The 15,483-nt window shown below is 51.3% G+C and overlaps 1 protein-coding gene across 1 annotated transcript in view; it reads left to right on the plus strand.

Annotated features, from left to right (window-relative positions):
* The window catches only part of LOC122385276 (neutral and basic amino acid transport protein rBAT-like), an 18,172-nt gene continuing 2,689 nt past the window's right edge, over window positions 1-15,483 (plus strand). The window contains exons 1-5 of the mRNA XM_043373420.1: window positions 1-214; window positions 9,686-9,985; window positions 11,231-11,341; window positions 13,915-14,057; window positions 14,351-15,238. Coding sequence (XP_043229355.1) covers window positions 9,727-9,985; window positions 11,231-11,341; window positions 13,915-14,057; window positions 14,351-15,238 — 1,401 coding nt within the window. The 5' untranslated portion in view covers window positions 1-214; window positions 9,686-9,726. The remainder of the gene's footprint in view (window positions 215-9,685; window positions 9,986-11,230; window positions 11,342-13,914; window positions 14,058-14,350; window positions 15,239-15,483) is intronic.

A 15,483-nucleotide genomic window follows, 5' to 3' on the forward strand; every position in this document is an offset into this window, starting at 1 on the left:
CGACGACAGCGATCGTCGGCGCCGTCGCGATACCGATCGCAGACGGATCGTTACGCCCGAGGGCGTTTGTGTGTGTCTGTGTGCGTCCGACGGCCCGCCGCCCGGCTGCCGCAGTCGGCAGAGTGACTCGCTCAAACGAACTCCTCCGTGGAATCTGTGACTGTGTGACTGAAAACAGTGGACTCTGCTCTGCAGCGGCCCGAGGGGCGCTGAGGTAGGTGCCGACCCACTGACGCCAGGCCCGTACGGCTGTGCGTCAGCTCTGGACACACGCCAAGTCAGGTGGTGGCTGTCTATATCGGGGTCGGGCCGTGGCGCGGGGGCGGTATGGCAAGGTCGGGGGACGGCAGGATGGTGAGTGCCACACCTCGCGGGTGTGAGTTGAGGGGAGACAAAAGGTTCTGACTGACGGAGAGATGATGATGTCATGATCCCGCCGGCCGTCGTCATTGCCAGGGCTGAGCGGATTGGCTGTGGAGTGTGGATGGTATGTGAGCGGCCGCTGGGTATTCGTGACGTCATACACCGTGTTAGGGTCAGGACCGGATGGAGTCACGCTCACGTGACAGAATGCTAAATTTTACTCAAAATATTTAAATTCATTTTCAAATTTTGTGGATCGCTGATGTCACTCTCGATTGTCCTTTGCCTAAATAGGTAAGGTGCAATTCGAATCAAGCACCTGACAGAAATAATCACTAAACTACTTTTCTTATCTCTGCCTTCGCAAATTAGCGATCACAATTAGAAATGTAATCGCTGCCGCCTGCCGGACTTGTCAGGATCACCAAGGCCTGGGATGTCAAGTCAACTAAATGCTGCCTCCGTTGACGCCTGACGGTCACCGAAACGACTGTATGTGCGCCGTTGAATGTGTGAGATGCCGACTCGACCGCCAAGTGACGGTGTCGGCTCGGTCAGTGAGTTCACAGTGCCACCGGATGTGTGAGGCTCAGGTGCCGGGTGTCAGACTCGGTCACCAGACACTGGGGCACTGCTCAGCATTCAGAGCTTCAACTTATGTACAACAGCATAGGCGGCGGAACGGGGAGGGCACCGGGGCACCGTGCCCCTTTTGATTTTGGCATTTTAACATTAGCCCTATGGGCGTTGCATGGAAAGAATGGGACCAAAAGTCGGCAGTGCCTCCCCCCCCCCCCAATTGAAGGTGTTCCGCCGCTACTGTATGTACAGTCACCAGCACTTGCTACTAATCACCTCGTTTTTGCTCAGTAGTTTGAAGACCGATCAATTCTCAGTCGAGCAAGATACGTCAAACGATCGGTTTGGTCCTCCGATTTTCGAATATCTAACTTGTTTTTGTATGTTCGAAGCATTTTGGGATGAGGAGCCAAAAAACGTCTTTTCTGCCCTTAAGTTGCCCCAAGAAGTCGTAGAACCTAGTCCCGCCTCTGACCCACAGACCACTAGTGCCATCTCTTGTCAGCCGAACAAACCGCAGAAGTAAATAATGTCACGTGACCTTTGCACACGCTACAATTACTACGCAGTTGTAGTGGGGGAAGCGGGGCGGAGGCGTTGAGAGGGACGCGATCGGTCCGGTCGGCTGGGGTCAGGTCGCCGAATTCGGAGGTCATCCGCCGGAGGGTGTTTGGGCGGTTGAGCCGTGTGGGCTGGGGCTTGCGGAGTGGGGAGCGCCTGGACCTGTCTGGAAACAAGTTCTACAACGCTGTGGCAGTCGAGAATATTGTGAGGAAAGAGAGGGAGAGAGAGAGAGGGAGAGAGAGAGAGTGGAAGAGAAAGAGGGAGATAGAGGGAGAGAGGGAGAGGGAAAGAGAGGGAGAGAGAGAGAGGGAGAGAGAGGGAGATGGAGAGAGAGGGAGAGAGAGAAAGAGAGAGGAGAGAGAGAATGGAAGAGAAAGAGAGAAAGTGAGAGAGAGGGAGAGGGAGAGAGAGGGAGAGGGATAGGGAGAGAGGGAGAGAGAGGAAGAGCGAGAGAAAGAGAGAGAGAGGAGAAAGAGAGTGGAAGAAAAAGAGGGAGAGAGAGGGAGAGAGAGGGAGATGGAGAGAGAGGGAGAGAGAGAGGGAGAGAGAGGGAGAGATAGGGAGAGAGAGAGAGAGAGAGAGAGAGAGAGAGAGAGAGAGAGAGAGAGAGAGAGAGAGAGAGAGAAGAAAGACTGGAGGGAAGGGATAAGGACGGGAGGAGAGAGAGAGAGAAGAAAGACTGGAGGGAAGGGATAAGGACGGGAGGAGAGAAAAGAGAGACAGATAAGGAAAACCAGGAAGGGTAAAATGAGAGAGAGGGTAATGGGTAAATCAGTGAGAGGGAGCGAGAGAGAAAATATTTAGTTGTGTCAGCTTGTTTCGTATGTAAAATGTAAATTTGCTTTCCATCATTTCAGCTTCGGATTGGAAATTAAATCTTAGCGTCCTTATGATAAACCCACTCTGACGGGATGGGGACGTTTTTATGGTCGTCGTTGGGAGCTCGGCACCAATGGGGATGATGTTGAGGGATTCGCAAATATTTCATAAAAGAGATGATATTTTTTTGCATCACCTATTAAACATTTTTTTACGTTTGCTATGAAAATGTTAGGCCCAGTTCCTTCAAGATCAGGTCCACGACTCCACAGCTTACAACAAGAGCTAGCTAACATCACAATTCACCCGCGCCGTGTTGGTGGCATGAACTTTCCGTCGAGTGCTGAGGGGGGGGGGGGGGCGTTTCACGCCCCTCCGTCTAACTCGGCTCCTGGGCCACGTAGCGACACGCGGTAAGCGGCAATCGAAAAAGCGTAAAAATAAGAAGGAAAACACTCGGTCATTTTAAGGTCAGGGCAAAGGTCAGGTCACCAGAGCTCATCAAAGGTCACATTTTGTCGATTTCAACGATTTTAAACATCCGACGGCTAACTCTGGAACCAATAGAGCTACAGCGCCGTGTAAAAGCGCATTCGATAGTTCTTTTAACGCTCTTTCGCCAACATGCCATCAAATTTGACCTCAGATCAACGGTTTAGCCCCCAGAGGGCACCGCTCTGATTGACCTCAAATTTGACCTCAGATCAACGGTTTAGCCCCCGTGTTTTCACCGCTCTAGCACGTCTCTGTCAAATCAAAAGTTATAGTAAAAAAAAAACTGCTGAAGACCTTTCATGACCTGAGATGACCTCAGGGGCACACAAAGGGGGCACAGGTGCAATTTTCCGATTCAGAGTGTCATGTTTACATATGAACCGATGTTTGAGAGGGTGTAGAACGACATTCGGCCAAAAGAGGCTCATTTCAATTTTCTCCCAATGATTTACCTATATGGAGCAGCCGCAAAATTTACCTGACCTTAGGTCACAACTCACAGATATAAAAAAAATCCGAGATATCTATTTTATACATACTGTTACCCTAAGCAAGTACTGAAAGTTTCAAAGTGATCGCTCAGTCGGTGTAGCTACAGCGAGCTTTCTAACTTTTTCTGAGGTAAGGTCACTTGACGTTACATGGTGACCTGACCTTGAATGACCGGGATCAGAAATTTTCATAGCATGTGCAAAAAGATGTCGGAACGGGTGTATCTAAAACAGCGGCGCTACACGTCGCCGTTTTTGAGATATTCGCGAAAAACCTAGGGGGCGTAAAACGCCCCCCCCCCCAGGACGGCGCGGATCAAACGGCCCCTGAGACCTCGGGGTGGTGCCCCTGAGACCTTGGGATGGTGCCCCTGAGACTTCGAGATGTTGCCCCCTCAGACCCGGGGAGAGTGCTCCTTCAGACCTCGGATTTCGGAAAAGTGCCCCTGGAAACTTGGAATGGTGCCCCCGGAGACCTCGGGATGGTGCCCCCAGACCTCGCGATGGTGCCGCCGGAGACCTTGGGATGGTGCCCCGGACCCTCGAGATGGTGCCCTCTCCGACCTTGGGATGGTGCCTGCGGAGAACTCGGGATAGTGCCCCCTGAGAACTCGAGATGGTTCCTCCGCGGACCTCGGGATGGAAATAGATGGACAATATTAAACTAAAAACTAAAAAACTCAACTAAACTTTTAAAAAACCGAGGCGAGGGACAGAAATGGGCCTCCGGGAGACCCCGAAAACGGTACCCTATTCCGATAGACCTTCTGGATGGTGCCCCCTTAGGAGACCCCTGGGTTAAAGCTCCCGTCGGTGACCTCCGTGATGAATTAAAGAAAAAAACTCCGTGATGGGCCCCCGGGAGGCCCAAGGGGGGGGGGAGAATGGCCCCATGCCCTCCTTCTAGATCCGCCACTGAAATGATCTGACCCAAGATCTTACCTAAAACGACCAAGAGCCTTCCTTCATTGTCCGAAAACCGCTGACAGTTGATAGCTCAATGACACTAGAGCCGTGCATAAGGAGGCGTGAAAACACTCTCCTCATCTCGATCTATTACGAGAGGACCATGTCATGGCGTGAGAAAGGTGTTCTCAAAATAGATGACACTGTATGAATGAGTAAATAATTCACGCCCCGTTGGGCTATTGGCGGACCCTATCACCTGACGGGATGGTGCAGCCGTTTCGTCCTCCACCTGAGATCTCGGAAAGTTACCGACCGATTTTGAAAATTCGAAGAACGTTCGATAGCCCCACCAGGGGCTATCGAAACTTGTTACCAGGTTTCGTCGACCTAGGTGCAACCCATGACGTCACAAGTCAGGTCAAAGGTTGCATTTTCTCACCGATTTAGTCTAAGGAATGCGTTACAGTCAGTTAACACATCAAATAAAAGGCATGTTATCGAAAAATATCGATGGAGCGTGGTTGCCCAATACATATGTTGCCTAAAGAGGTCACTGATGCCAGGTCAGGTTAAAGAGGTCAGGTCACTAAGGGTCACAATATGAACCTAACTATGCTAATTGCTAGGGTCGCGTGATGCATGTTTTATGGTCAATTTTACATTTAAAATTCAATGGTGTGGGCTAGACGGCCATTGGGGCCGGTTTAAATTACGTTCTGGTGGAGGTCAGGTCAAGGTCAGGTCAAAAAAGGTTAAATTTCAGAGTTGATATTTTGCATAAAAGGGGTATCTATTCGATGCAGCTCATCACGGGAAATCCAATGGTGGTCTTTGGCTTGCTCTGTGTGTTCTTTGACGGCTAAAAATTGAGTTTGAAAATTTTACGTAATACATTTTGAGAAGTGTTTTTTTTGCCATAACTTTGTTATGGCAAAAAATTTGAGCTGTCGAGTTTAACCCTCGCCGGCACAGGGGGTTGATGCAACCCCCCCTAAGGTTTTTCGCAAATAACTCGCGTAAAAAGCGGCCGATCGCGACGAAACTTTTAGAACCCTCGCATCGATCAATTTTACACCTATCCTGAAAATTTCATGACCCTGACCCAAATGGCCTTTGACCTGTGACCTCTTTTCCGAGACCATGTTTGGCCGGAATCGCGATTCGGCGTATGTCGGCTCGCATTAGCCGCGCTTTTGCAAGCTTTTCGTGGTTTCAAACGTTCAAACATGTGATTTGATGTTGCTCCCATACATTAGGGTGGGTGTCAAGGTCACCTGAAGGTCAGGTCAGGTCATTGACCTTTGGTGACCTCCGGTGACCTCGGTTCACTTTTTCGAGTTTTACATGTTTTTAGGCTAGTTTTTGGAGCTGAATTCGAATTTAGCAACCATTTGAACATTTATGAAGTAGTTTTGGTGCCTTCGTAACATGTTACGAAGCTGTCAGAGGCGGTTGACACGTATTACGAATACCCGTCACAACCCCTTCCGGTTGACCTGACCTGACCTGACCCGACCTGGTCTAAATGCTTAAAGACATCATCTCTGATAAAAACTAACACGATATTCGTGATCAGCACCCCGGAAAACCACATAGCAGCCACACTTTACGACTTTTTAACAGGTCCCGATTTTCCCGGTTTTCGGGTCATTGACCTGACCTGGAAGGTCACCCGATGACCTAGGACCTTAAAATTGGGTATCATCGGCTTTCTCTTGTGACGGGCAACACGCTCGTTTTTTTCCGCGAAGCTCTAGCTCGATCAGGGGCCAAACGCGAGGGGGGGTCGTACCCCCCCCCCCCCCTTGTGCCGTCGAAGGACGCAAAATGGCCTGTGCCGGCGAGGGTTAAGTTTGGCATATCTAGAGCAGATAGTTCTATAACATATATTCCAGCTTTAATTTTGAATGTTGTTGTTATTTTCGGGCTGTTATACTTCTATAGTTTTGATGGTCGAAATCAATTTTTGTTTAGAAATTAGAGTTGGCAGTTTTGTAGCGCTGTTTATTTTACATCTTTTTTATCTTGAATACCTATTTTTTGTTATCTTCAAAACTGTAAGCGTGACAGCTCTTCCTGCTAAACCTTTTATTGGGTCGAAAATGACAGAACATGACGTCACTCTGACGTCATTTGTGACTAACCTTTCATAAGAGCTCTGGAAAAATTTGGTCACAAGGTGTAAAATGATGCCCGGAGGGGTCTTGAAAGTTCGGTGGCGACCTACGCTATTCTTTAGGAGATATCGGCTGAAAAGGAGAGGGGGCTGTTTCGCGCCCCCCTCCCCCCAACGGGGCTCGAGGCTTTCAGTTGTTGCTCTCACATAACTCTTGGTTATATTACAACGTAGTGGAATTGCAAGCTTGGCAATATAAGCTTCCTGCCAGCGCCGGACCCGAGTTTAAACATGCAGGCTGAATTTTAACATTTGACTTTTAAATTTTTACCGTTGAGCTTTTTAGAAGTTGTATGAACTGTTCAGCTCCTTTTTTGGTCCATCACAGCGGGCTTGTATGTCAACTCATTTGTCAATCAAAGTAGAATTAAAAACTTTTTATTGGGTCTGGTTATCTCGCCAACTTCTTAACTGAATCGTTTAGTAGCTTTTGATTGGGCACTGCCCACGTTGTCTGTCAAACTTTTCGTGTCAACGAGAAGAGGCTGCTGACATCGTTTGTCGCGGTTAGATAATACCAATCCACGTCTCAGTGTGGCTGCTCGATCGCACTTTCCCTGGCCCACCTCTCCCACCAGGCTGGGCTTTGCCCGGCACAGCCGTCGCCTCAGTGCCTCGGGCGGTGACCCGTTCAAAGGGGCTCACAATTCGTATGGTGCCGTGGCTCTCAAACCAACACAGAACAGTGAAACGCACAGGCTTACCTTCCATATAAGGTGAACGGCTGATTCTGGCGCCGGGGCTTCATTCATGCTAAAGCGCCCAATCACAGCGCCGCATTTCAGTTAGTGTCGGGCGCAAAAGCTACTATGCTCCGCCCCTCCATCACGTGACCCTGCCCTCACGTGGCCTCAGTCACGTGGTGTTTCCACTTCTTGGCGCATGGCGGCGCTAGTCTCGCAAGGGCGGTGGTAGCTTGCTCCCCCGCCGTCCGGGGGTGATGGGTAGCAAGTGCTGGTGACTGTACAACAGGGCAGAGCCGATCACTGATCAAAGACTAATCACCTTCATAGCACGTAGTTTTCAGTGGATATGTCCGCGGGCTCCCCACTAAACACTAAATGTTTTACATGGAATGCAAATGTCAATGTGCCTGGAGGACAAATTGGCCACACAGTGGCGAGATTCTCTTCGGCTTGTTTTATTATTGGCGTTCTCAACATGTCTGCGATGCAACTCTGCCGCGCCCCTGCTCAGTGTTCAGGCTTGGTGTAATGCGGCACAGTATCACACAGGTTGAGTTGAGCATTGCGGTACAGCATACCTTCCAGGCATTTTCCTGCGGCGCTACGTGGAAACCGCTTTCCCGTCCCTATTGCTGCTAGAGTCACTAATTCGCCCCAATACAGCAATGGCATCCGCTAAATCGTTGTGCTATTTTAGACCACCTTCAGAATCACTCCAAACTTCTGTCTTGGGCTTAGAATATGCCGGGACGTGCTGAAGTGGCAGATAATTCGGAGGTCCGCGGGCTATTTTGTCTCCGAAAAAAAAACGAAGGTTATTCGGCAGGAGGATGAACGTTTTCGTTGAGGTCTTGAGATTGTTTTTGTGCGAAAATAAACACTTCGCATGAAATAAAAGTTGCCTAAAGAACGTAAAATAATTTTGCACGTTGGATATTGTTAATTGTTATTCACTTCAATGTTAATTAAATACACCACTTTTCACACTATTTACTTATTTACAGGGGCTCCGCCACGGTTTTAGGATTGTGGGGTCCAACCCAAAAATGCACACACCCTTATACGTTAAGTTGAATTACATAAGTGAAATTATGGGGTGGAGCCCCGTCAAAGTTACGTACCTCAGTTTCTAAATAATTTCGTCGGCCAGGTCAGTAATGTATGTATATTCTTCGACACGAATTTCATTATTCCAACGCCTCTGCTGAAATGCATCTTCAGCTTATGTAACTGACTCTGCACGACTTTGTTTGGCGGCATAACAAGGTTGTCTCTGATACGACATGCTTGTCATGCTTCGAGAAACTGGATGATGCAACTCGCCAAGTGTCCGGTTGAGGTCAGCCTTAGCTATGGTGCTCTATTGTCCTGCCCATGACGTAGGCCTTCGCTGATATTCGCCATTCCCAGAGTGCGCGACGCCCAGGAGACAGCGGCGCTACAGCGAGACCGGCTCTAATTTTCATACCTACAGGTAGTTATCTGCTGGGGCCAGTCTGCCCACGCTCTTTTATAATTATTATATGTAAAGGGAGATTGTAGGAAGGCAGAACATCTGTTTAAGGTCTCCCAGCTGTCAACCTGCCGGCTGCCACGTTTTGACGATGTACAGTTTCTGTCGGATATCAGCGCTCAACGTCAGCAGCTCCGCACGGCTGCCAGAAGTCACACGCTGCCACCGCCCCTGCACTCTGCCAGCGATGGTAATCTGTTTACATTGCAGGGCCCATGCCCGGGATCACGGGCAGAGTACAAAACCATCCACCGCGGTGGCGCGGACCCTGCAGATGACCCCTTGGCAGATCCAGAAAGGCGGTCTCGGGCGCTGCAAGGGGCATACCCCCCAAAAAGTTCATCCGAATTCCAAAACTCTTTTCGGATTTTGATTCCTTATGCACTACGGTTCAGCTTAAAGCAAACTTTTCCCAATGGAATTTGCTAAGTTTTGCTTTTTTAACAAAAATATTTCATCGATTTCGCATGCTGCGGGGAAAACATTTGCCCAAAATTCCCCCTGGATCCGCCAATGCGTGACCCCTTAGCCCCGGTCCCAGCCCCAGCGACGGGGCCGGGGCCGGGACCGACCGGCGCTTCCGTGATAAATTGTGACAGTCGTGCCACATGATCCGCCGAAACGGGAGCGTTCGTCTCCCATACTGGCACTGCACAGTGCACCGTCTGAGCGAGTGCCGACCGCCAGACGCGGGCTGCGCCTGCAGTGACGGTGAGCCTGTTCAGGCCGGCTGTGGGTCCATCTGCCGCGGCGAGTGGGCCATTCTGTGGTCTCTGGTGACGGGATGGCTTCTGCAATAGCAGTTCAGGTGCACTTGTGGTCGGTTAGGGGTAGATGGGACGACCCGTAGTGGCTATATCGATATCGCAGATTGGTCGATTGCATATACGATGGCTGTGGCTTCCTCAGAACAACCAGCGTTCGCCTGTGCTTGTACCGGAAAAAGTGTTGTTATTTCACATGACGGTCAAATAACGTTTTTGCCCGATGCTACCACGTTTTAATTTCCGTATCGTCTATGTATGTATGTTTGGGAATATGTATGCTTTCCACACTGGCAACGGTATTCTGATTTTTTTCTCTCCCCCAGACTGAACCAGCCGCCGCGCGCCGCCACCCCCGGCCGCCACCATGGACCCGTACGGGCGCTACATGCGCATCGAGGACGACAGCGACTCGTCCTTCTCCTGCGGCCCGACGCCGCCGAACCCCAATAACGACAACGACACATCGTGTATCCTTCGCCTGAGCCCCGAGAGCCTGCAGCGTGACCTGCTGCCTCGCGCGCCGCCGCCGGCCACCACTGGGGGGCTGCGTAACCTGGTCTACGACCAGGCATACGAGCCGCCGCAGCCTGCGCCACACTCACTGGGAGACGCCATCGAATCAGGTAGGGAGAGGGACAGAGGGGAGAGAGAGAGGGAGAGGGAGGGAGGGAGGGGAGGGGAGAGGGAGAGGGAGAGGGAGAGGGAGAGGGAGGGAGAGAGGGAGAGGGAGAGACTGGGGTTATTTAGTTTAAATAATAAACACGCCTTGTTATGGATAGGAAACCGGCTCGATGATAACCTAACCACTAATTGGTAGGCCTTCTCCGAATCGGGGAATCCCCGTTCTGTTATCGGGATGCGTTTCTCGACGTTCTTTGACGTTCTTTAATGTATTTATTTATTTGTTTTATTTTTTAGTATCGTTTGAGCATCACTCATTTGGCATGTGAGGTGCTGATAACACCACATAAGAAAGATGGCCTTGGTGTGATAGGAGTCAGCCCTTAACAACGGGTAGCGGGCTCTCTTTAACCCGTGGTCACTGGTCACCACTGACGATTGTTTTCCTCGGGATTATTAAACACTGTCTACTGTTACCGTAACGTCTTTGTTTATAAATGTACCGTTGCTCACTCGGTGAACTCAAAATGTTCAGACGGTCATCGAATGATAAAAGGTTATTTATCCCGTGTCTACACGAAATGTATTGAATAGAATGTCGTCTCAATCAACCACCCTTTATCACATGGCTTCCCGTTGTTACATTTTGTCCTCTTCCTCTAAGAAAAAAAACCATCATCTACCATCTCGATCAGCTACTAGCCAGAAGCTCCGTAGAAGAAGCTCTCCATCAATCCTTGTACCTACCGGTGACGCAATATGTATCCACTGTCAGCGGGAGCTTCCCGGTACGTCCGTCAAACTGTCACAGCGCCCCGTATGATGGTTCGACGTGCAAGTGCCGCCGAGGGTGGACAGTGGACAGTTGACGGCTGTTAGCGCAGCTGTGCGCATCTGGTGTCCCTGTGTAGTGATACGGTGATTGTGGTTTTTTCCGTGATTTTGTTTCTGTAGCCTCAAAGATGACCTGTCAGGTCGTCATTTAATGTCAGGTCTGCCTCGTTTGTCGTGTGACTCTTAGGAGTCTGGATCTGACCCTTGGACAGTTCCCGCCTGATTCGTATCTTACCTCGGCATATACCTGACCCATGACTGCCCCATGTGTGACCTCGTTTATGTCCCCGTGTGTTAGTGTGACCCTTGTCTGACTCCGGTCGACTGGTGAACGATCCATATGTGTCTGTGACCCAGCGTCTGTGAACGCCCATATGTGACCCGTGTTTGACCCCACTCGGTCCATGCCGCAGCGCACCTGCCTGAGAACCTAGAGGAAGTTCCCGCGCTGGATCTGGATCTGCCGCGGAACGAGCCCCTGGACACTAAGGATGTGACTGGGCATATCACCACGGATATCACAGGTCAGCGGTGGGATGGACTGCGAGATAGGGCGGACTTTTGGTCACAGCGTTCGTGTCATTGCAAATAAAGATTCTGTAGGTGGATGCACCTGGGTCAAATTGAACTTAATTTAATTTAACGAAGCATACTTATTGGGAAAAAGGAGATAACCATAGATTTATATGTTCGATCTACAAAAAAAAATCACTTCGAAGGAAAAATTATTCTTTTTTGATACGGCAAGTTTTTAAGTTTACCTTTAGACAAGTTGAAGTCTAATGGTCTTATTGTGCTTATAATCATTGTATAAAGCTACGTTGCAATATGCGCTAAACAAGATTGACATATCTCCTGCGTGTATTCATCCGTGTTCTCGAGATACTTCTGAAAATGGTAAATCTTTTTGCTCATCACTTACTAGGCGACTGAGTCGCTGGGATGTGCATTGTGCAGGGCTCAGAGACTGCCTGGCTAGATAACTACAACCAATTCGAGGCCAAGAATATGATGTAATCCAGCTCCTGAGCGTCGCTGTGAACGAGTGGTCACCATGCCATGATGTAGAGGAACCGTTTCGCCCTCGCTGTTGCAGCCGCTCCCTGTATGCATGCCAATCGTATATCGGGGCCGTCGGGGGCGCGGCAGACAGGTTTACAGACTGTAAAACAGGCCCGCCACAACCCCAGTGCCCGCCGCGGGGGGCACCGGCGGCCCCACAGGTAAGTACGGTCACCTACCTACTGCGCAGCGCCTCCGGCTCGATTGGACGACTCTTAGAGCGGAACTCAGACCGATGGAGATTGAGTCCGGAGCTGGGACCCGCTATAGGGCGAGCGGAGCTCCGGCTCCCCGCCGACCGGCCACCGCGCTCTCTGGACACACTATGTATTGCGTGGGTCGTGTCCTGCGGCCTTTTCGACCCTCGTCACCCCCCTCTGTCGGCTCTGCCCGCGCAGAGGGTACCGCCAGCAGCCGGTGGCGGCTGGTGAGACACGCCCGCCTGTCCGCGCTGGACAAATCTGGTTTTCTCTGGCTGAGTCTGGTCGGAGCTGAGGCCGACCAGTGACCTTCAGGCGTCGTGTCCCGGTTCGAGAGAGCAACATTACGTTAACTTACATCATCATGAGTAAAGCGCTGGGAGACGCACTCGGAATATCCGCCAATTTCTGGTTTCCGTTTGTTTGTGTTCAGGGAACAGTTATATGAGTTACCGTTAAAATTACGCCGTTTCCGTAATTCCTGAACGATGAAAAACTATGTAATTAAATAGACCGAAGGCGCCTAACCGGTGACCCAACAAAATGATTGCCTATTTGTATCTAAATAAGTCGACAACAGGCGTTAGATGTCAAGCGTGAGCGCGCCGTATCGTGACAATATAATCCCGGCCGTCAATGTGACGAATGTGGAAATCGCTACGCAACTATTCATTCTGTAGGAGGAAGTCGATCGAGTAGCCCGTATTGGGATCGAACTATAACTTGACTGGACGCTGACTCTCGACCGGAAGCCGTGTTATAATTTGGAGCCGCGAAAAAAAGATAAAGTAAAAACGCCTACGGATGTCTTTGGTCAACATGTCCACTCTCTCTGCACAACTGACACATACATAGGAGTGGATAGGCAAGACGTCAGTCCCGGTGCAGCAGGCTGGAGTGACACATGTCAAAGTGGTGCGACGACATTTGACCGGTCAGGAGCTGCTCGTGACGTGCTGCGTGATGGCGATAACGGGCGACATTTCCTGGCCGATTCCTAGCAGACTTCGATGTAACAGTTCACTCTTCAGAGAAAAACGATGACGTGTCGTTTCGTTGGGAGGTGGGAACGAGCCGTATTAACCCGTCAGTTATACTTACTACCATTGCTATAACATTATTGGGTCTCATAGCCTATGACAGTCCGAAGTCCGTATGTTTATAACGGTGCTGCTGTTGTCTTTCGCCAACCCGAGGCGCCGTGATGGGTGATCGGGACGTGCAGCATCACTTCATGTGCTCGGTTGCATCACCCCATGGTTCTAATGGCATTGGAGCTGGACTGTCTATTTGAACCAGTCACCGCGGCAATGCTTTGTTATTATGTTCCGCCTTTTATTTTGTTGTCGCTTGACTTCTCCGTCATGGCCAGTAATGATTGCATATTGCTTGATATGCAGCACTCTCTTTTTAAGAAAGAGCTGCGTGAGTGGCTTCTGAGGAGTCAGAATGACGGCTGATCAGACTCGCTAACGTTATTTTATATTATATCTGACGCCGTTCACTCACTCGTGTGCATGCATGTGTGTTTTTATGTACCCACCTATTGCACCTGCACCGACTGTACCTTCTTGACTCGAGGCTATGAATAGCCATTGCATGATGGAATGCCTCACGACGTGAAATACATTGCTTGGTAGTCGTTTGTCTGCTTTCTATTAGCGCGTTCTCAACATTAAACGCACAGGGTGGGAATGCGCACACCTGTAGGTACCGTTTACCTTTATGTAATCCAACGCACCCCTATCCTGACCCCTAACGGTCCTTGCCCAGTGCACACTCGTTCCCCGCTGTCGACCAGCGAGCCTCACCCCTCTCCCTGTCTTCACCGGCAGTGGGCGAGGACCGGCCGGCGTCGGCCACCAGCAAGGAGACCTCCTCGGAGGGCAGCGCCGAGGAGGCCCTCCAGCTGCTGGTGACGCCGCAGCAGGCGGAGATACCGACCGAGGAGAAACTGCTGCACCTCGGCTCGGCGCAGGTCAGACCCGCAATCGGACCCGTGAGGAACTGGGATTCATTGAATAATGTCCATCTCAAATTAATTTGAAACTGGGGTGGGATCTCATGGACGTCTTTTTCGGAGAGCTTGGCCAGAATATCTTGCCAGATTGTAGAACGTCAAACAGAAGTGGCTGCAAAACGTTGGAAATCCACCAAAATGTGAACATGGTCTCCATGGCTAACGGCGTCGTCGGAACTACCCCGGTAACTACAAATGTTATCATTTCACTGTGTGCTGCTGTTGACACGTTCCCTTTCCATCTCCACCAGACGCTGGACCGAGATGCGGCACGCAAGCTAAGTTACCAGGAGATGGAGCGCGTGGAGACGTGCTGCTCCTCGTGCAACTGGCCGCTCATCAGGAACGTGTTCGTCGGCGTCAGCGGCGCCATCTGGCTGGCCCTGCTGGCCGTCTGCGTCGGCTGGATCGTCTCAATGCCGCGCAAGTGCGACCCCTTCAAGAAGTGGTACCAGGGCGAGGCGATGTACGAGCTGTTCCCCGGGTCGTTCCAGGACTCGAATGGAGACGGCGTTGGTGACCTCCCGGGGTTGCAGAGCAGGCTGTACTACGTGAAGAACCTCGGCGCCAGCACGATTGTCCTGACGGGGATCTTCCAGACGGGAGACTTCCCGACAGACATCGACAACGTCATCAACCACAAGCTCGTCGACCCGAAGCTGGGAACCTCCGGCGACTTCCTGAACATGGTCGAAGACGCTCACGCCATGGGTCTTCACGTGATCCTCACCATCGATCCTGTACCCTTACTCACGTCCGATGACTCTGACCTCACCAACCCGACCCCGTCGAACGGCACTGGCGCGTCCCATCTTCAGGATGCCACCTACCCCGCCCTTCTGGCCACACTGGAACACTGGCTGCTCCAGGGCGTCGACGGGTTCCTGGTGCGTGGTCTGGAGCGTGCCGTGGACCGTGCCGACGTCGAGAGTCTGGTGCAGGAGGTGCGTAACCTGCTGGACCGCTACACGGTCGGCATGGAGGACCGGATCATGGTGGTGCCGCTGGAGCTGCTGCGGGCCATCCAGGAGCACGACCGGCACAACGCCACTAAGGTGCTGCATCGTGTGGATCTGCTGGACTGTCAGCTGCAGATCGAGGGTCGCTCGCCGCAGCAGATCGTCGACCAGATCACTGAGGTGAGAGGAGGTGGGCGAGGGGGGCTGTGGTGAGGGAGAGGGGCGGGCAGAGCAGGTGCTGGAGAAAGGGGAGGAGTGTGAGTGTCGGCGAGAGGGAATTGGATCCGGGAGGAAGATAGAGGGATGAGAGGGTGGGTGTAGGCTGGGGTGTTTTGAAAGAGGGCCGTGGTACGGGGCAGAGCATAGAGAGAAGGCAAGCGCTGGGGAATGCAGATGGGGCCAGTGCCCAGTGAAGGAAATGGCGC

This window comes from Amphibalanus amphitrite, unplaced genomic scaffold (genome assembly GCF_019059575.1).
Source record: "Amphibalanus amphitrite isolate SeventyFive unplaced genomic scaffold, NRLGWU_Aamphi_draft 000213F_arrow, whole genome shotgun sequence".
NCBI lineage: Eukaryota > Metazoa > Arthropoda > Thecostraca > Balanomorpha > Balanidae > Amphibalanus > Amphibalanus amphitrite.